General features: G+C 35.4%; 1 protein-coding gene across 1 annotated transcript; it reads right to left on the reverse strand.

Annotated features, from left to right (window-relative positions):
- Positions 1-231: 231 nt before the first annotated feature.
- On the reverse strand, positions 232-17539 carry LOC117326809. The gene is made up of 7 exons (XM_033883531.1): positions 16918-17539; positions 16474-16536; positions 15311-15478; positions 13396-13449; positions 12048-12077; positions 2481-10854; positions 232-2422 (listed from the first exon to the last, which is right to left on the reverse strand). The coding sequence occupies exons 1-6, from the start codon at positions 17531-17533 to the stop codon at positions 3767-3769; spliced, it is 8019 nt and encodes a 2672-aa protein (XP_033739422.1). The 5' UTR covers positions 17534-17539; the 3' UTR covers positions 232-2422; positions 2481-3766.
- Positions 17540-23343: the final 5804 nt, after the last annotated feature.

A 23343-nucleotide genomic window follows, 5' to 3' on the forward strand; every position in this document is an offset into this window, starting at 1 on the left:
TTTTTGTTCATTTTTTGTCCTCGATTAATCGATTTTGTTTTTGAGTTATGGCTTCGATATTTTGTCGGTTTTCTTTTGTCTTTACCCAAAATTTGTATACAATGGACGGTCCTCTCCAAATAGATAGGTATATACTTATCACAAATAACCCAGAACTGGGGAGACAAATAAACGGGGACAGATATGATATTTATTACTTTCATATATATTTATTATAAATATTCCTTGTATTGGAGAGACACATTCAGACAGAACTCAGACAGTACTTCATTCCCTTTTCAACAAATTTATTATGAATTTCCCATGTACTGCAGAAACAAACCTGGTCAGGGCTTCATTCCTGTAAGGCAACGGAGAGCTGAAACAATGGATATCACCTACAGGTGTATTATAACTACACCTAATACAATCCTTATTACATGTTAATTATATATAATTCTGGAGAGCTGGAACAATGGATACCACCGACACGTGTATTATAACTACACCTGATACAATCCTTATTACATGTTAATTATGTCTCATTCTATAATGATACACATGTCTCGTTTTCACATAATAAGACAAGTCAGTTACAGTGAATCGTTATACACAAACCATAAAATCATATATCACAGCATAGATAACATTTCCAGATGTACAATTCATATGCACTTTTATTTGAAATTTAAATCCTTTTAAAAGATTAAACAAATTGAACATTCTACAATACTTTTACATGTACCACATCTAGGTTTACTGCATTTAGATAAATGGAATTTGCTGTTCAGAATCAAATCAGAATCCTTGCAACTTTTAATGACTGGAAAAATATTAAAATTGTTTGGATTGTATGTAAAAACAAAGGTTAAAATTTTCTGTTTTCCTTTGGCCTGCGACATGGAATGTTAAAAGTCCCTTTTCCCTGGCTCAGTAGGATAATGCTGTTTTTTTAAACACAGCTAAATCACAAAGCCGCTCCTCTAACCTATTATTATCACTTACAATAGTAACCGATCTAGAAGGAAGGTTAAATGGTATAACTAAAATCAAAATAATCTTCATTTTTTTTTTAACTTTAATAGCCTCATTTGTTATAGAACGCTGTGTACTTTTGGAAAACATACAAAAAACTTGGATAATTTGTAAAAATTGTAACATAATCTTTCCTGATCAAACAGGCCTTAACCTGATTCACTAACTAATTTATCAATCATTTTACGTGTTTCTTCATCAGTCAATTATATAATGTTTGGTAAATTTACTTTAAAATTGGGACGTCAGTTATGGTGTTTAACCATCAAAAGTGCAGAAGAATTTTCTAATTTTTATCATGATGTTGTTAGGAAATATAAATAACAATTGCCTATATGCTAAGGTGTCTTCAGACTGAATTACCTACAAGTCCATAAGTAATGTTCTTTTAACAACATGTATATTTAAACAACAAATATCACATGACTTGCCTGTTTTACCATGTCATACGACCTTGTCATAAATATCGACGCATGTTTAACTATACTATTGTGACGTCATGGTACATCAAAATAAATATATGACGTCATGATAAATATACGAAAATTGAAAGAATCTTACACTCGTGACAATGGCTTATGAAATTTATCAAATTCGTTCAATATTTTGATATGCCACTCGCCTAAAATAATCAAACTCGTATAAAAAATCTCATATGACATAGCCACTCATATCAGATCTTAGTCCCAGTGTAATATATAGACATATACAAGGATCATCAAATCTCCAGCATCTAATGGACCTAGTCAAAGTGTAATATATAGACATATACATAGGATCAACAAATCTCCAACATCTAATGGACCTAGTGACAGTGTAATATATAGGTCATATACATAGGGTCAACAAATCTCCAATATCTAATGGACATAGTCACAGTGTAATATATAGGTCATATACATAGGGTCAACAAATCTCCAATATCTAATGGGCCTATTCCCAGTGTAATATATAGGTCATAGGATCAACAAATATCCAATATCTAATGGGCCAAGTCACAGTGTAATATATAGGTCATATACATAGGATCAACAAATCTCCAACATCTAATGGACCTAGTCACAGTGTAATATATAGGTCATAGGATCAACAAATCTCAAACATCTAATGGACCTAGTCACAGTGTAATATATAGGTCATAGAATCAACAAATATCCAACATCTAATGGACATAGTCACAGTGTAATATATAGTCATATACATAGGATCAACAAATCTCCAACATCTAATGGACCTAGTCACAGTGTAATATATAGGTCATAGGATCAACAAATCTCCAACATCTAATGGACCTAGTCACAGTGTAATATATAGGTCTTAGAATCAACAAATATCCAACATCTAATGGACCAAGTCCCAGTGTAATATATAGGTCATAGAATCAACAAATCTCCAACATCTAATGGACCTAGTTCCAGTGTAATATATAGGTCATAGAATCAACAAATCTCCAACATCTAATGGACCTAGTCCAGTGTAATATATAGACATATACATAGGAGCAACAACTCTCCAACATCTAATGGACCTAGTCACAGTGTAATATATAGGTCATAGAATCAACAAATCTCCAACATCTAATGGACCTAGTTCCAGTGTAATATATAGGTCATAGAATCAACAAATCTCCAACATCTAATGGACCTAGTTCCAGTGTAATATATAGACATATACATAGGATCAAAACATCTCATATGTCATATCATTGTCAGTTCCATATCAAAAGAATATGAGATATATATAAGAGCAAATTAAATCCTCGGTATTTAAAAGACCTAGACCTTGAGACATGTTCAAAAATACAATGTAGACCAATGTATAAATCATTTACAGGCATTACCTTTATGAAGCAAAGCACTTGATCATTTCCGAAATATAGAAATATCAACGTGTTCGTTTGACATCCTCTCATGGAATTAAATCTTAAGACATTGTTTGTCAAAAGATTGCAACAGGATTCATTGCGAAATAAAAAAAAAATCTGTTGGAACAGACACTAATATATAGTATTGTAATTTAATTCTCGGGTAAGAATGACTTGGTACATCTTGGTACAAGTGGCTTCTAGAAAATTCAACAATTTTGATTGATGTGGAATTTACTGTACAATAAATCACTGTACATTACAACAATATGTTTAGTTTGAGTCTGGTGCAGAAGGTGTAATTATGTACCAAAAAATGTCCTAAAAATGTTATTCAATAAACCACATGGTTTGGAATATTTCCAAACAGTTTATAAACAATAAATATCACCTAAATATTTCTTTGTTTAAAACCTGGCCCTACATTTCTTTTCAAGTCCTAACCATATTTTGTCAGTGATATAGAAACCGATCACATATATTCCGATCACATCCTAGAGGCCATCCGTCGGCGCGAAGCTAGAAGTAGATCGGTTAAGTAAACTCACAGCATTGATAGGGTTTTCCTCAATAAAACAATTTATGATCACCTGGAATTTTACATGATTGTTTAAGATTATTTTTATTGATTATTTGTGAATGTTTACTACGACAAATGGTAGGGTTGCTAAAATTCTCATTTAGCCACACGGGCCACTTTGTCTCTTCCGCTGTCTTTTCCTTACCAAGTCTTAAAAAGATCCCCATCCCTGTCTCGTGTTGGTGTGATGTCATACCTAAGTTATAATGATTCCCTGTGTTGTTTCACATGGTTTCCACACTCAGTGTCTACATTATGATGTATACCTAGCTACCGTCCACATCTACAGCTGGTAAAATATCATACAATTAAAAACTGTATCCATGTGTTCTTTCATACATCGCGTATGTAGCACAGTCTACTTGATCCTTATCTACAGCCGTTGCTAGTGCTGGGTAGGACTCACATACATACATAAAAGTATCCCTGTTTCCTAATCTTAAACTCCAATGTAATACTGTATGCTCGTTCACATCCACTAACTGAGACATGTACTGACTGCACACACAACTCCTATGTACCACACGACCATCTTCTGTCTCACACTTATGTTGTTCGTCCTCAACTCTGCACAAGGATTTAAGTATGGTTCTTTCTACAACCTGGAACATAGACAAACTTCCTATCTCTGCCACGAAATGAAGCGGGGTTTGTCCCAAGTCATTGGTATCTTTTACCAAGTTGGGATAGTTGTCACACAATAAAGTCACCATTTCCTCACTCCTCCACCCACATGCCTCATGTAAGGCATTGTTATTGTCCTCATATCTCGCTGTAGGAGGGATGCCCCACTGTATAAGTTTTCGTAGCACATTCACGCTCCCTCTCCTTACCGCATGAAAGTATGTATGCGCGTCAGGTTCGACTCCCTCATACAGAAGATATAAGGCACAATTTTCTGAACCAGAAGCACATGCTTGGTTTAACAATCTACGTTTTATCTCATCATTCATGTATATAACAACTTTATTAAGTACATCAACATCCCCCTTACCACATATTGCATTACCTCTTGTAATCAAAGACCACCATGGTGTGTCCTTTTCAGGTTCGACTGCCTCACACAGAAGATATAAAGCACATTCTTCTGAACCAGAGTGGCATGCTTTATTCAACAAGCGACGTTTTACCTTGTCATTCAAGTAGATAATGACTTCCTTTAGTACATCCACATCTCCCTTACCACGTAACTCATTACCTCTTGTAATTAGTGACCACCATGGAGTGTCCTTGTCAGGTTTGACTCCCTCAAACAGGAGAAATAAAGAACATGTAACTGAACCAGAGTTACACGATTTATTCAACAAGATAAGTTTCATCCCATCATTTAGGTATATAATAACCTTCTTAAGTACATTAACATCCCCCTTGCCACTCCATTCACCTCTTGTAACCAACGACCACCATGATGTGTATTTGTCAGGTTTGACTCCCTCAGTCAAAAGATATAATGCACATTCCTCTGAACCAGAATCACATGCTTCATTTAACAAGTCATGTTTCATCTGATCATCCAGATATAAAATAATTTCCTTAAGTACATTGACGTCTCCCTCGCCATCGCTTACATCTCCTGACATCAATGACCACCATGGTGTACACTTATCAGGTTGGACTCCAACACCGAGAAGATAAAAAACACATTCTTTTGATCCATGCCAACATGCTTCATTTAACAAGTCTAATTTCATCTCATCATTCAAGTATGTAACAATTTCTTGAAGTACATCGATGTCTGCCACACCATCCTCTTCACCGCCTGTAATAAATGGCCACAAAGGGGTGTTCTTATCGGGATTAACTCCTTCATGCAGTAGAAATAAAGCACATTCTACTGAACCCGAACGACATGCTTTATTTAATAAGTAAAGTTTTGTCTTATCCTTGAGGTATATGATAATTTCCTTAAGAACATTCACATCTCCCTCACTTTCTCTTACACCTCCTGTAATCAATGACCACCATGATGTGTACTTATCAGGCTGAACTCCAGCAGAAAGCAGATACAAACTACATTCTTTAGAGCCATGCCAACATGCTTTATTAAACAACTCAAGTTTAATCTCATCACTTAGATATTTGACAACTTCCTCAAGTACACCAACATCTCCCTCATAATCCTCATCACCCCTTATAATCAATGACCACAATGGGGTGTCCTTGTCGGGTTGGACTCCTTTACAAAGGAGATATAATACACATTCTTCAGAACCAGAACGACATGCTTTATCTAATAAGTAAAGTTTGATATCATCATCCAAGTATAATATAATTTCCTTCAGTACATCCACATCTCCTTCACTATATATACCACCTCCTGTAATCAATGACCACCACGGTGTGTACTTATCAGGCTGAACTCCTACACAAAGTAGATAAAAAACGCATTCATCTGAACCGTGCCAACATGCTTTATGAAGCAAGTCAAGTTTGATCTCATCACTTAGATATATAACAACTTTCTCAAGTACACCAACATCTACACCGTCATCCTCATCACCCCTTGTAATCAATGACCACCATGGTGTGTCCTTGTCAGGTTTGACTCCCCCATTCAGAAGATATAAAGCGCAATCTGTTGAAATGGAACGACATGCATCATTAAACAAATTACGTTTCATCACCTCGTCAAGGTATGAATTGATTTCCTTCAGTAAATCCACATCACCTCTACTATACCTTTCACCTCTTGTAATCAATGACCACCATGGTGTATGATTGTCAGGTTTGACTCCCTCACTCAGAAGATATAAAGCACATTCTTCTGACCCAGAACGACATGCTTGATTAAACAAGTCATTTTTCATCTCATTTTTCAGGTATATAATGATATCCTTAAGTACATCCACATCTCCCTCACCATTCTCATCACCTTTTGTTATCAATGACCACAAAGGAGTATTCTTGTCAGGTTTGACTCCCTTACACAGAAGATATAAAGCACACTCTTCTAAACCAAATCGACATGCTTGATTTAACAAGTCAAGTTCCATCTCACCATTGAGGTATACATGTATCTCCTTGAGCACATCTACATCTCCCTGATCACAACTTACACCTCGTGTAATCAATGACCACCAATCTGTGTTTTGGTCAGGTTTGACTCCCTTATACAGAAGATATAAAGCACAATCTTCTGAACCCAAGCGACATGCTTGATTTAACAAGTCAAGTTCCATCTCACCATTGAGGTATACATGAATCTCTTTGAGCACATCTACATCACCCTTATCACAACTTACACCTCGTGTAATCAATGACCACCAATCTGTGTTTTGGTCAGGTTTGACTACCAGACACAGAAGATATAAAGCACAGTTTACTGCACCAGAATGACAAGCCTTATTAATCAAATCAAGTTTGATATCATCGCTCAAGTGTATCACAACTTTCTTTAGTACGTCTACATGTCCTTTACCACTCCTTTCGCCTTTTGTTATCAATGACCACCAATCTGTGTTCTCGTCAGGTGTGACTCCCTCACGCAGAAGATATAAAGCACATTCTACTGAACCAGAACGACATGCTTTATTGTACAACAGAAGTTTCATCTCATCATTTAAGTATACAACAACTTTCTTCAGGATATCGACATTTCCTATACTATTCACATCACCGTCTGTAATCAGTGACCACAAAGGTGTGTACATATCAGGATTGACTCCCTCAAACAAAAGGTACAAAGCACAGTCTTCAGATCCAGACTCACATGCATTATCTAATAAGTCAAGTTTTATCTCATCATTCATGTATCTAACGAGTTTCTGAAGTATCCTCACATCCCCCTTACCACGCCATTTTGCAAACAAGCACCATAATTGCGTGTCCATGGTAGGCTTGACACCTTCACATAGAAGATATAAAGCACATTCTTCTGAACCAGAATCACATGCTTTATTCAACAAGTTGCGTTTCATAGCATCATTCAAGTGTGTAATAACTGTTTTAAGTACATCAACTTCTTTTCTTCCACGACATCTACTTGCTGTAATCAACGACCACAATGTGTCCATGTCAGGTTTGAATCCATCACACATAAGATATAAAGCACATTCTTCTGAACCAGAACGACATGCAATATTTACCAAGTCGATTTTCATCTCATCATTCAAGTGTGTAATCACTTTCTTAAGTATACTCACATCTCCTTTACTACTCCGTTCACCACTTGTAATCAATGACCACCACTGTGTGTCCTTGTCAGGTTTGACTCCCTCATACAGAAGATACAAAGCACATTCTTCTGAACCAGTACGACATGCACTATTAAACAAATTAAGTTTTATCTCACCATTCAAGTATATAACAACTTTCTTAAGAACATCCACATCTCCCTTACACCGCCATTCAAATCTTGTAACCAATGACCACCAATCTGTGTCCTTGTCAGGTTTGACTCCCTTAACCAGCAGGAATAAAGCGCATTCTACTGAACCAGCACAACATGCAACATTAAATAGATCAAGTTTTATCTCATCATTCAAATATACAACCACTTTCTGAAGTACATCCAAATCTGCCTCACCATCCTCAACACCTTTGGTTATCAATGACCACCATGGTGTGTCCTTGTCAGGTTTAACTCCCTCACATAGAAGATATAAAGCACATTCTTCTGAACCAGATTCACAAGCTTTATTCAAAAAGCTACGTTTTATCTCATCATTCAAGTACATAAAAACATTCTGTAGTACATCAACATCTCTCTTGCCTCGCCATTTACATCTTGTTAGCAAAGACCACAATGCGCACTTGTCAGGTTTGACTCCTGCACTGAGAAGATATAAAGAACATTCTTCTGAACCACTATAGCATGTTTTATGAAACAAGTCAAGTTTGATCTCATCGTTCATGTGTATAATAACTTCCTTTAGTATACTCACATCTCCCTTACTACGCCATTTACCACTTGTAATCAATGACCACCACAGTGTGTAGTTCACAGGTTTGACTCCTTCACACAGAAGGTATATCGCACATTCTACTGAACCAGAACGACATGCAGCAGTAAACAAATCAAGTTTCATCTCATCATTCAAGTATTTAACAACTTTCCTTAGTACATCCACATTCCCCTTTTTATGTTTATTCCCTATTGTGATCAATGACCACGACGTTGTACCCATCTCAAGTTTAACTCCCTCACACAGGAGATATAATGCACATTCTACTAAACCAGAACGACATGCTTCATTTAACAAGTCACGTTTTATCTCTACATGCAGGTATATAAAAACTTTCTGAAGTACATCTACATCTCTCTCACCACGGAATTTACATTCTTTTAGCAACGACCACAATGCGTCCTTGTCAGGTCTGACTCCCGCACTCAGAAGATATAAAGCACATTTTCGTGAACCAGTATAACATGCTTCATGAAACAAGTAAAGTTTTATCTCATCGTTCAAGTGAGTAACAACTTTCTGAAGTATAGTCACATCACCCGTACCGCGCTGGAAACCTCTTGCAATCAATGACCACCATAATGTGTTGTTTACAGGTTTGACTCCCTCACACAGAAGATATAAAGCACATTCTACTGAACCAGTGCAACATGCAGCAGTAAACAAATCAAGTTTCATTGCATCATCTAAATAAATAAAAACTTCCCTAAGTACTTCAGTGTCACCTTTACTAACTGCAGTTCCTCTTGTAATCAGTGACCACCATGCTGTGTCCTTCTCAGGTTTGGCTCCCTCACATAAAAGGTACAAAGCATGTTCTACCGAACCAGAACAACATGCTTTATCTAACAAGTAAAGTTTTCTCTCGTCATTCAAGTATTCAACAACGTTTTTAAATACATCCCAATCATCCGTACTATCGGCATCTACCTGACTATACTCATCTCCTCTTGTAATCAATGACCAGCAATTTGTTCCCTTGTCTGGTTTGACTCCCTCGTCCAGAAGACATAAAGCACATTCTACTGAACCAGAATCACAAGCTTCGTTCAATAGGTCAAGTTTTATATCATCATTCAAATATCTAATAACTTTCTTTAGTGCATCCACATCTTCTCTACCATCTTCCTCACCTCCTATCAATGACCACCATGGCGTATTCTCGTCAGGTTCGACTCCTTCACCCAGAAGATATAAAACACATTCTTTAGCACCAATGAAACATGCCCTATTTAAAACAACAAGTTTGTTGACTTCTCTTTTAGTCATTAATCTGTCAAATTCTTCGACAAATGCACTATCTTTCCATACATCCAGATTAGCAATACCAGTATCATAATTCCATTCCACACTCTCGATTTCTCGAAGTAGACGTTCACACAAAAATGTATAGTTATCAGATGATAGGACAACCATGTTTGATGATGTTTTGGAGGTTGTTAAATAACTAAGAAATTTTCTGGGACAATTCTCTATGTAGCCAATTGGTGTTTTGCCTCCATATAACAGAGCTACCGTGACAGATATAGAATCGTGATCAAATTTGTATACTTCATCTCCAAACCAGTCTTTCCCTTTCCTTACCAAAAATCCTGATAATTTGTTTAAACTTTCTTTTACAAATTCTACTTTTTCCTCATAATCAATTGTTGTTCTTTGTTTACCACCAATTGAATCAATTTTAAATGCCTGCTCTAACAGTGTTTTGTTCACTTTATCACCATTTGGGTCTAGGTCTTTTGCCATTATCATCCCATTATTGAGAAAGAGAAACAAAATGGCAGAACATTCGGGTAGTTTTGACAATGTCTCAATCAAAAACTGAAACGGTTTCTCAAAAAAATCAACTCGTCTTTTTTGCAATTCAACAGAATTATAGAAAAGCTGACAACATTGTGGGAATCCAATATTTGGTGCACAAGTTACAATTGTGTCCTTTTCTTCCTCTGTCCATGAAAAAGAGCTATATTCTGGCTTATACATCTCTAAAAGTTCACGTTTTTCTTTTCCAATATTGTACTCGTCTGAGCTCAGATCAATGATGTTGTCTTTGCAGAAAACGTCTCCGAACGAACACTTCTCTAAAGCATTATATATTTCATTGCGAATTGTAATGAGGAGAAAATTGGGGTGGATATGTTCATCAACAAAAAGTGTTTTTACGTCTGCGATTCTTTTGTTCCACGCTTGTACATCATTTCTACCTACATCTTTTTCACCAAAAATATCATCAATGAAAGTAATCAGATGAGAGTTTGGAGCCAATAAATCTAATTTCTTGATATTATGAAGCTGAAGGGGTTGTCTGCATGGCTGCTCCTCTATCAGCCAGTGAAGGAGTTGAATGGCGGTAGAAGTTTTGCCGTCTCCCGTGTTCCCCTTGATTACTAAAACTCTGTTCTTTTGAAGCTTGCCTTGAGCATCACGAAAAGCTTGGGTTTCGAAGAATTTTTTCTCCGCTTTTTCTTGTTTTATTCTGCATTTAGCCCTTTCTTCATGAAATAAATAAACACGAAAACTATTAATGCTAAAAAAAGGTGCTGAATAGATTGACAACAAATATATAAGGATTTCTATACTGTAATAGATTAAAGAAATGTGTTATTTCTAATTATGAAATCTTTAGTTGGGTGTTTGGGAGTCTAAATTTAGCGCCCCTGCGTAGAAGGATAAGGAAGGGGAGATAATGGACATTTGTGACAGAAACTCTAGTGGTGCTGAATTTAAGACTGGATGTCGAACCAATACAACAGCCAAATTTCTTTGGATTTCAAATACAACTGTGGTATCTCTATGTAAGCTATGTATATATTATATCAGTATTTCCTTCATTTTGTTTTATTAACAATTTTTAAAACTGAAATAATGACCCGAAAGTCAAGTATTATTTTAAAAAGTCTGCTACAAAATAGTACCAGAATACTGGGGTTTATTACGTGTGAAATGTATCAGGGACTTTGATGATAATACTAATATAAATGTATGTTTCATATAATTAAATTTAAAATTGCGCCTACTACAGCTAAAAATTCTAAACAATGTTTGATGTGTTTATTATGATTCCAGTCATCACAGGATAAGAAACTTATTTGTATCTTCTATTTAATTACATCAGAAATAAATCTGACTATTGAGTTTAAATCTTCTGATTTATAAAAGGTAAAAAGAGTAAAATGGACAATCCATGTTATCATAACGCATCTTTAGATAAATGAAGAAGTGAGGTGGTAACGAAAAACATTTCTACCACAATAGGTGGGTATGATTCAACTCAGATGTTATTACTAAATTATTGCAACTTTTGTATAAACATAGGCTGACACGATGATCTTTGATGCCATAAAACACACGGTGGTCAATTCATACTCGCAATAGCTCTTAAATTGTGGTAAAAAGGTAAAAATAGGTCATACAAACTGTTGGCTTTGTATATGGTATTTCTTTCACTCTTGCTAATTGTTTGTTTTTTTGTTGTTGTTTTTTTTAAACTTTTTATCTATTTATTTATTTATTTTTTTTTTTTTACTTTTGAAAATAACTTACTTGAGTGAAAGAAACACCATATTCAACAACAACAACTCTCTGTGTAACCTCTATATATCTATCAACGATACATCTTGTTGTGGTCCTGTATTTTAGAAATCCTTTGCATTTATCCACATCAAGTCTAATATAATTGACTCACCTATCATCGGTACTAGATCAGGATGGATATCTGTTAAACAAGAAAATAAATTACATGTACAACACTGTTTCACTTTTTGGGGGGATTTAAAGAAAAAAAAAATTCCATGTGTAATGAATGGATCAATAACGGAAATATTCGCGACCGAATCAATTATGATATGCATAACATGTTTATATAATGGTAGAAGCATAGTATCTATTACGTATTACAGAACGAGCAGTTGTTTTCTGAGTGTGTCCATTGTGGAACACATTCTTGTTAAATCCGGACCAGTATAGAATATGCTCAAGATTCAACAACAACAATCCCTATCTGCCAAACATGACAGAAACACAAACAAGGAAAACGGTACCCACAAATCGTAACCCGGTCAGTGAAAAATCTAAAATGCTTGACGGCAATCAGGGAGACACTGACAGACAGTCAGATATACTGATCTCAGAGTGACCATTTAGTAAATTAAGGTGTCATTATCTCAGAGTGCCCATTGGGTAAATTAAGGTGTCATTGAGGTGCCCTTTTCAGGAGACAGAAGTCATCTGATATTTCTTTGCAGATTTTATTCATGTGACCTTCCATTTGAGGTCGTTCACTCCAGCATGCTTCAGGCCAAATATCAGGTTCAAAAGTATGTTGGTTCTGGAGAGAAAAACATTAAAAATATTGTAACATATTTGAGCCTTGTGGCCTTGAATGAACCTCAAGATCACCAGTTTGAACAATCTTGATAGCTCTTCACCTCAGCATGTGAATACATAGGTGTCTGGGCCTCTTACTTAGTCATTTAAAGATTTTAGCATATTTGACCCCAATGATGTTAAATGAAGGTCAATGTCATTCACTTTAACACTCCATGCGGATAGACGAAATATCTAATCGGCGAGCGATAACACATAAATAGTTACCATTTCGTCACACAAACGTACAGGTAAACATGAGTTTCGCTCATACTCAGTCAGAGCTACGCTGTAAAGACACTCGTACGCATTTTTACGTTAACTGTTTGTGTAAAGATAAGCCTTGCAATTCATATCTATATCGTAACTGATGAATCTTATAAAAATTATGGATAACCCTTTAACCTAGCATTCCAATATTATGTATGTAGACCTCTTTGTTATAGAAGAAAAATCGAAAATGTAAATCATTTATGAATAGACGTATTTAAAACTTTAAGCATATTAATTTTAACTTCTGTGACTTTGAATGAGAGTCGAGATCATCTTGATGGCATTTCATGATCACTCAAGCATGCTAGATACCCAATATCAGGTTTCTGATAAAAAAAAAAGCATCTGGATACACCAGTTATAAATCGGGACAAGGGGGTCATTGTTTATATTACCTTTTGTGCTTGCTGTCGTGGTATTCAATGCATCTCTAACGTTAGTGACTTCACCTGGATATAAAAAAAATCATTATTCTTGATAATGATGCCTATGAATAACGAAAGTTTCAAAAAGATGGGAGGAAAACAATAGAGAAAAATATGTGTTGGGGAAGGAGGATGAGGATGTGCGTGTGTATGTTTTGGAGAGGGCAAATTGACAGCTGAATGTTACTTGCCTGCATAAGTGTTGCGTGAATTACCAGATAAAGGTTACACGTCTGTGTATATATGGTGTATATGGTGACATGTTACCTTTACACAGATAAAGGATACACGTCTGTGTATATATGGTGTATGGTGACATGTTACCTTTACACAGATAAAGGATACACGTCTGTGTATATATGGTGTGTATGGTGACATGTTACCTTTACACAGCTAAAGGTTACACGTCTGTGTATATACGCATGTGGGTTAATGTTGCATTTATAATTAAAAAGAATAAAAATCGTTATGTTTTAAAATAAATTCAATATTTAATTATTTCCCTGTTAGTTCTGTTTGTTTTCTTGATCGGATTTTAATGTTAGGTGTCCAAAGTCCTTATCGGGATGTTTTCCTCGGTCCTCGTGTTCTCGCGTGGTCATGTGACCGGCACGAAGGACTACATTAACACTTGGTCGGTAAATATGGCCAGAGCACCCGACTAACGTATTTTGTCGTACAAACAAACATGATATACTTATTCATCGTACTAAGAAACCGAGAAAAAGTGCTGTACGTTCTTCTATTTATTCACGTACCGTTACATAACGGCGTTATAAACTGGTATTAATTGACGAAGTGCCGATTAATTGACTCCTTTTTTTAATAATTTTGACGATGTTTGTCATATTCGTAAGAATGTACAGCACTTTTCGTTGTTCTCGTACAATTACCTTCACGCTCTTACCTGTTTCATAAGTATTGATTTGGGGTAGTCGGGTGCTCTAGGACGATTTATAGAGCAAGTGTTAATGTTCATTCTCCAATATTGGAACTCTTCAGTGTTTTAAGTATCGAATCAGCATATAGAAACGAACAAAAGTTAATAGACGAATGCAATGGATCGTAATTAATTCAATTGATTATTTACAGATGATTCCCAAAGACATAAGGTATAGTTTGAAGTTTTCGGCTGTACATGCAAGTTTGTAAATTCGACACTGTGGTAAAACCACCGTCCTGGTCGTTGCCATGACAGCCGATCGAAGCCGCGATCACGAATGCACTGACAAAGTGAAAGTTGAAGTATTTTGCCCAACATGCCGTTTTTTCTTAAAATTACATTCAAACCTCATATTGATTGGGGTTGTTTTATCATACCTGATCAATTGAATTATAAGAAAACTAACAAAAACACTAAAAAACACAGAATGAAGCCTTCGTGTCAGGCAGTGCAGACACAACGCGGGATCTGTAAACAACGTGACGTCATCGGAATATACAAGTTGCAACAATGTACAACAATGTATATTTTACATGAATACACTAATGAGCAACAAAAAATGGGACGCAACATTAACCCACATGCGTATCGTGTGTATGGTGACAGGTTACCTTTACACCGATAAAGGTTATACATATGTGTATATGTGGTGTGTATGGTGACATGTTACCTTTACACAGATAAAGGTTACACGTCTGTGTATATATGGTGTGTATGGTGACATGTTACCTTTACACAGATAAAGGTTACACGTCTTTGTATAAGTGGTGTGTATTGTGGCATGCTATCTTTATTACACTGGATTGACAGATACCTTCAAAGGTTTGATTTGCAATGCGTATCTTCTTTATTCTATGATAAATCATGTTATGATTACATCATCATTTATTTATTTTAATTTTTCTCCTCAAACAGTTAAGTCTCGTATATGATAAATAATACCTTTGATGGAAAGCAAGTCCCTTGCATTTTCCTCCTGTTTGACAGAGACATCATTGATGACCGTTGCCATGGTTTCCTGTCTGGTAATGACCTCAGTGATGCTTGTAGTTATGGTTTCCTGTGTAGCAGTGACATCACTGATATCGGTTTCCATGGTTTCTTGTCCGGCTGTACGATATAAACAATGGTTACCTTCAGCCAATTTTCTTTATTATCTGTGATGCATGGTAATATTTAAATTGCAATATTATCTATCTGGTTAGAATGTCATCTGGTTTATCTGGTGAGAATGTTAACCCCATAGCGATTCCTCAGGTTTTAATTTATATATTCTTACACCAGTGTTAAAAACTGCAGCATTATAACATTTTTCTTTTTAAATTACTTCCATCACCAGAATAAAAAGTCAACAACTTTTCAAAACTTCAGTGATAAGATATTTCTGATGTAGCATGGCGTCCACAAAAGAGTGATTTTTATTAGTCTGATGAATGATTTTTTTTCTATACTTTTCCTTCCGGGAATAATGTACACGTTACGTTTTGCGTTTAGAAATATAATATATCATATATATGGAGTTGATTTAGTGTAAATGTTTTTTATATTTTTGATAAAGACAACAATAAGAGAATTAATTGTTAATTTTTATAAATTTACCAATTAATTTCCTACGGTATAATTCAGAACTTTAAACAACAATAAGAGGCCAGGGGTACAATACAAGAATAAATCATCATAATAATGACAAAATATTCCCATATAGTACTCTTGACTTGCTGATTCTTAATGATATTTATGTTACTTAGTGGCAGCGTTGTAAGAAAGTAAAATTTACTCACCATCAACGCAAATATATTGCCATTTCTAAAAGACAGCACTGTTTCCCGTGTACATTCTGGCCAAATACCATAACCCTAAGTCTTACAATAACTAGACAAAAAATATTCTTGCAATATTTAATAACATATTTAAACCCCATGACCTCATAAATATGTCAAAGTGATTTATATGAAGATGCAAGGTGGCACTCGCTTACCTGATTGCCACTTAATATAACGTAATATAACGTATGGTAACCCTTGATCTCCTAGAACTGATGATTTTTCTTTTTTTCTTTTTTTCTTTTTTTTACCTACTTCACCCTGTAACATTGAAACGCTTACCTTTTAGCAAGCCAATGTCAAACGCCATCGATTTCTGATGTGATTCAACATTGACAACAGCTCCTACAAACAGCATAACAATATGTTGGTCTTATTCAAATAAGCAATACATTTTATGTGAAATTTTAATGATGCTTTATCAGATTATGTTGATTCGTTTATGATGGCTTCATAAGAAACGTAACACATATCCTAGCTTAGATTAACTTCCTAATCAAACAAGACAGCACTAAATCAAATTCGATTTAGCAATACCATTTTCTGTGAATATGACAGATGTTCATTTGGTTCATTAAGTGATGTACAGTTCCCATATACTGTTTCAGAGGTACTGTCAGGGGCCATATTTAAAAGTACAGTGTTGCATTTTGCACATAATAAATTAATCTATTACAGCTGAGAATCAGTCTCGGTAAGAAGTCCAGTGATAGTCAGGTAACTCACTTTTCACATCCTCAACAATGGCCTCAAACTTGTCTTGTTGTTTCCTCAGTTTCCCTATGTACTCATTCTCTGTATCAGGGTCCATGGTCACAGTCAGCAGATTGTCAACTGCCGTCACGTAGGTGTCTCCTGTCAGAGAGCCTTGTTCTATCTCGGAGATACACTGACGGATGATGCCCCATATACGATGGAAGTCTGTATCAGACAGTGATGCTCTCCTAAGGTGTCCATAGGCCTCATTCCGCTGAATCCTCAACCGGTCAATATTCGCTGCCAGTGACCGGTCTATATTGTCTGGTCTCCTGCCCCAACCCTTTACATGAGGCACAATGTTGATACCCTGGAGGTTACGAATCAGTTTGTACAGAAGGGTCAAGTCCAAATCCTCCAGGGTACCAGTATATACTCCACCTGGTGGGTACAGAGACTGTTGTTGTCTGTGCTCCAAATATCTGCAAAGGTGAACCCTTTGACTTTGAAGAATGGCGTTTAGTCCAGGTGGTGGAATGTTAGCCCTCAGCACAGCTCTGAGGACATCACTGCAGACATCAACAACTAGTCGAGACAGTCTTGCGAAATTTGTAGTTTCAGTGCTGGAGAAATACTTGCTGGCCATCTTGGAAAGTGTGACAATCTGACATATAGAGAAAACATCAACACATATGTTATTTTATTCATTTATTAATTTTTTGTTTGTTTTTTTGTTTTTTTTTTTGGGGGGGGGGGGGGGTTGTTTTTTTTAATCATAGTGATACTTGGCATTCGATTAGGTAATATAAATAATGTAAATTGTGAACTCATCAGGCCATATATAACAGTCACATATTTATTATTTACACGTAACTAGATATGTTCATTAAAATACTACAATTAACAAATTTTGACTGTCAAAATTTAAAGCGGAAACCTGTCAGAGATTCCGGCTCCTCTCAAAATTTTCAAATATTTTATTTATTTTTAGCAGACTAACAATTGCTTATGGGACCGAGTGGAAATTACAAATCACATCTAAGAAACTTACAAAATCCATGATGGTTGCCTGTTGGAATATTTGTTTCCTGATCATCGTGCTCAAACTTGAATGAACACAGCTTACGTAACAAGTTTGAAAAATATGCTACCAAGACTTCTCAAGTAATAGCAACTACAAGGATTGAATATGGAAGGATTGGTGAAAATAAACGACGGATAATAGACAAAAGGTAATTGAACTGCCCACAATCTGCGTTGACGGTGGGTTAACAATGAATTGATCGCATGACTTCATAAGGATAGATTTCTCACCATATGATGTACAAAACATGTAAAATACATTCCTATCTATATTCCTATATTTTAGCATTGAACTGCTTTCATTTGGAAGTTATGGGCTGATGAATGCCAACTGGACAAAGGCAAATTTAATGAAGCGCGCTAGCGCTTCATGTTGAATTTGCCTTTTTCCAGTTGGCATTCATCAGCCCATAACTTCCAGATGAAAGCAGTTCAATGCTTATATTTATATTTGACAACGAATTTGAAAGACTATATCCAGGAATTTTACTCTGATAATGAATGAACAAATTATTATCGTCAAAGACGGAACAGCCTTTTCAACAGCCATCTTTCGTTATCGCCGACGTGACAATTATGACGTCACTATAATAATGACGTCATAATAAAGATTTGGAAGTTATGGACTCATAACTTCCAAGTAAGCTTGGTAAAGTTATATAGTGGGGCTGCAGTGTAAATGTAAATATAACTAAATACATGTACATATGCTTTGATGGTATGGAATTTTCAATTTGAGTTTCTGGACTTTAAGGCAATCAGTACATTAATCGACGAATAATTGGCTTGTATTTTACCCTGTATGTACACATCTACAATAGTTAAGTCACAAATACATAAACCTAAAATCCATTATGAACTCCACTGGTGTACAAAGAGCTGGTAGTACATTATTGTCTGTATGATAATCCCCTGGTATTGTGAAACGTCTGCTTCTAACATGTGAAACTTATCTAGCTAAGCACAAATCAAATAACAACGTCAACAAAAATATTTTTGAATGGACGTTATCATTCCTGTACTATGCAAATGGGGCCAATGTATACCTGTATTGTTCATTTGGATCATTCATATTTATGTTAACATTCTTATTTATGATAAAGCCCTTCGAGTACTTCTCAAATAAAAGTGATAACATGCGTTTAAATAGAGCGCTGATTTTGGGTTGATTTATCAATTAATAAAATGGAAAACAAAAGTCATATAATAAAGACAAATAAAGACATTTTGGCATCATTGTCACCATTTTCGCCCTTTGAAGATAGGGCGAATTTAAGATGAAGGCGAAAATTTCAAACTGAATTGAAGAATTTATAAACCATAGTACATGGGTCAAGTGTTGTCGGATCACAAACATACCCTCTTACTTTTCATCTGTAAAATTACATACTAGGCATTTCCAATTAAAAAACGATACATAATAAGCTATTCTAAAAAATCAGTCATTATTTTTAAAATTATGTAGTCCGGTCATGATGAAAATGAAATACAGAGTGGCATCAAATTCCGCTATGGAAAAGACTGATTTTATGAGTTCAACGACGCTTAAGTGTGGCTTCCATTGATGTAGATGTATGTACATATGAACAAGAGAGCTGCCCTTCATCCCAACATGGTACAGACCGAATATAACTTTTATATTACTCTGGTGTATAGAAAAAATCGTTGTATAAATATATTAGCATCTTTGACCTATGATACTATGAATGATGCTGAAGGTCACTCATCTGAATAAATTCAATAGCCCTTAGCAATATACTAAAGACGTAATATTGGGTATATGGGGCACTTGGTCATTGAGAGAAGTCTTACTGAAAGTAGGTCAAGACCATTCATTAAAAACAGTAGCTTTTCATCCAAGCGTACTGCAAGACATGAAAAGAAAACTTTTAAAGATCCCATGTAAGTACGCAACGATAATTGATTAAAGGAAAACTCAGGAAAGCTGGTCTCTTTTCATCTCGGTTACTGAGAAGAAGTCGTCAAAACTGTGTATGCATATTTGACCTCTGTGACCTTCAATATATATTTATTTGAACAGTACTCGAATTTGTGTTGAAATGTATTGGACGATAGTATACCTGGACAGCACTGAAATATTTCCGTAACTTAACCACACAAACAAAATAGTTCACGTTTGGAATGCCGTGACAGTCTTACTTTACTGTTAAATACTGATTAAATAAAAAACCTTTAATTTGTTTTCAAAAACTTTATATGAGCAATTTGGTTTGTTTTGTTTAACGTCCTATTAACAACCATGGTCATTTAAGGACGTGCCAGGTTTTGGAGGTGGAGGAAAGCCGGAGTACCTGGAGAAAAACCACCGACCTACCTATGGGCAATCAATCAGTTTACTTACTACTTCTACGGGAATACTACTCAAATAATGTTTATGATAGGCTCCTTTCCAGATAATAGATCGCCCGATAATTTATATCACTTCCTCCGTGACTGGGCCTCGACCTGCATGTGATCGCCTAACCAGACATGATCAAAGTGACTAGTCGTCTATTATGATATGAATACCTTGGTTTGTATTGCTTAACGTCCTATCAACAGCTAGGGTCATTTAAGGACGTGCCAGGTTTTGGAGGTGAAGGAAAGCTAGAGTACATGGAGAAAAACCACCGGCCTACGGTCAGTACCTGGCAACTGCTCCACGTTGGTTTCAAACTCGCAACCCAGAGGTGGAGAGCTAGTGATAAAGTGTCAGTAAACAAACCACTCGGCCACCGCGGCCCCTGATATGAATACCTGGGTCACAATGTAAATACATATATGGATACATATATTACATATATTACAACAACACAGCAAAATTCCGACAGAAAATTCAAAACTTAATGCGCATACGATATAGTAACACAAATGACGAAGGAAGACACTTTTATGACACACGTGCTGACTGGGCCTTCTGGATTATTTCGAAGAGGTTCTAGCTTTCTTGGTTGTTGAGAAGTTGGTTACAGATTTTAGCAGATATATAATCCTGTGACTTGAAAAAATTGTCAGCGTCATTTGATTTAAACAAACTTGGTAGCCATTAATCCAAGCATGCTAGAGGCCCCATATCAGGTATCTTGTCATCTTAGTTACGCATATTAAATTCAAATCGTAAAACGATTTTAGCACATTTGACCCCAATGGTCTTGACCGTAGAATTGATACGCAAGATTTGTATGATAATGTTTGGAACGACATTATACTTGTACTGCAAGGAAGTGTTTCCGTTATACACTCACACAGATCAACAATATTCATAACAGTCAGTACTGTTTAAATCAATTTATAAACAACCTCAAGACAATAAAAAAACAGTTTACTAATTCTACTGGTGTATTACTCCAACAATATTTATGACAGGCGACAGATAATAAAATGTTTTTTTTTCTGTTACATGAGTACATCATAAACACATACGTACCTTCCCGATATAAAATCAATATATAATATTTGTATAAAGTTACCCTGTATCGAAAGTTACCTAGCATAACCAGTAAAGACGTTGCGATAACAGCTTGCAAACATTTAGGTGGTTAATGTGTACCACATAACAATAATCGTCGACAGGCAATTCAGCTTGTAGTGATAGTGAACAAGAAGAGTGGATTCACTGTTGATCGACAGTCACACTGTCGTTACGGTACAAATAAATATATGTACAAATCTAAGTCAGGAAAATCAGAAATTTTCGGTACTTAAGTATGGGAAAAGTAAAAGAACACGTCGCTCTTTTTATCGAATTTCGTGTAAATTCATTCAAAACTAGCTCAAATGAATTAGATACAGATAAATTATGAAGTATCAATAAACATTTTGCACCTCCCTGTAGTTATTTTGTTCAATTGTTACTCTTTTTCTCGGAGGAAAGTACAATATGAGTGCATCATACCACCTTAAAAGGATAACAAAAACATGCACTAGTCCTGTAAATGAAACTATGATCCATCGGAATTCGTAGGATCTAGTTTCGTTTCTGATTTTTCATAAATCAAGAAACCGAGAAATTGTTTCTTATTGATACATTGTAATTTTCGAAAGGATACTAATAACAACTTGAAATCGATGCCAATGTTTCATGCCATTGTTTAGTAAACAGGACTATACACAGTATGACAGTCATAAGTACCTCTGGCCAGTTGAAACATGTCGCCAAAATTCTGATCTTTGCACTACCAACTTGAATTAAATTTTACACAATACCAAAACTAAATTAACTTGTCAGATACGTTATTTTGTTATGTGTATGAAGCATAAGTAATAATACTATTTTAACACAATTGACCCCAGAGACCTTGACTATAGAATTGATACGCCAAATTTGTATTAGACTGTTTAGGACGACGGTATACTGGTACTGCACGGAAGTGTTTCCGTTTTACACTCAAACATATAAACAAAATCCATAACAGTCAGTACTGATTAAATGAACAAATAACAACATCAAGATAACAAAAAGAGGGAAAATCTGATAACGGCGACATCAGTTTAGTAATTCTACGGGTATATTACTCCAACAATATTTATGACGGGTGTCAGATAATAATTCGGCCTTTTGTGTTATTTGAGTACTAGATAAACACTGATGTAATTCCCCGACATGAAATCAATATGTAATATCTATATACAGTTACCGTATTTAGTAATGTTCTGAAACAACACTACCCTATGGGATAGATATTTAGAGAATTCACAGGAGCTCAGATTGTCTGATTTTATTGTCATGTAATTAAATCACAGTTTTGACTCCATAAATTGGTTTAAGTACAGTAATTAATTATGAATAGTGATGAAAATACACATACATTGTCTGTCACACTTTCCTTACGGTACGTATATATATGTTTTAATCTAATTCAGGAAAATCAGAAATTTTCGGTACTTAAGCAAGGGAAAAGTATAAGAACACGTCGTTCTTTTTATCGAATTTCGTGCAAATTAATTCTAAACTTGTTAAAATGAATTAGATAGAGAGAGAAATTATGATGTATCAATAAACATTTTGCACCTCTCTCTAGTTATTTTGTTCAATTTTTACTCTTTTACTCGAAAGAAAGTACAATATGAGTGCATCATACCACCTTAAAAGGATAACAAAAACCTGCGCATACGCTAGTCCTGTGAAAGAAACTATTAGCCATCGGAATTCATAGGATCTGGTTTCGTTTCTGATTTTACACAAATCAAGAAACCGAGGAATTGTTTCTTATTGATACATTGTAATTTTCGAAATGATACTAATAACAACTTGAAATCGATGTCAATTGTTCATGCCATTGTTTAGTAAAAAGGACTATACACAGCATGACAGTCATAAGTACCTTTGACCAGTTGAAACATGTCGCCAAAATTCTTATCTTTGCACTACAA

The sequence above is a fragment of the Pecten maximus genome, chromosome 5 (assembly GCF_902652985.1).
Source record: "Pecten maximus chromosome 5, xPecMax1.1, whole genome shotgun sequence".
Taxonomy (NCBI): domain Eukaryota; kingdom Metazoa; phylum Mollusca; class Bivalvia; order Pectinida; family Pectinidae; genus Pecten; species Pecten maximus.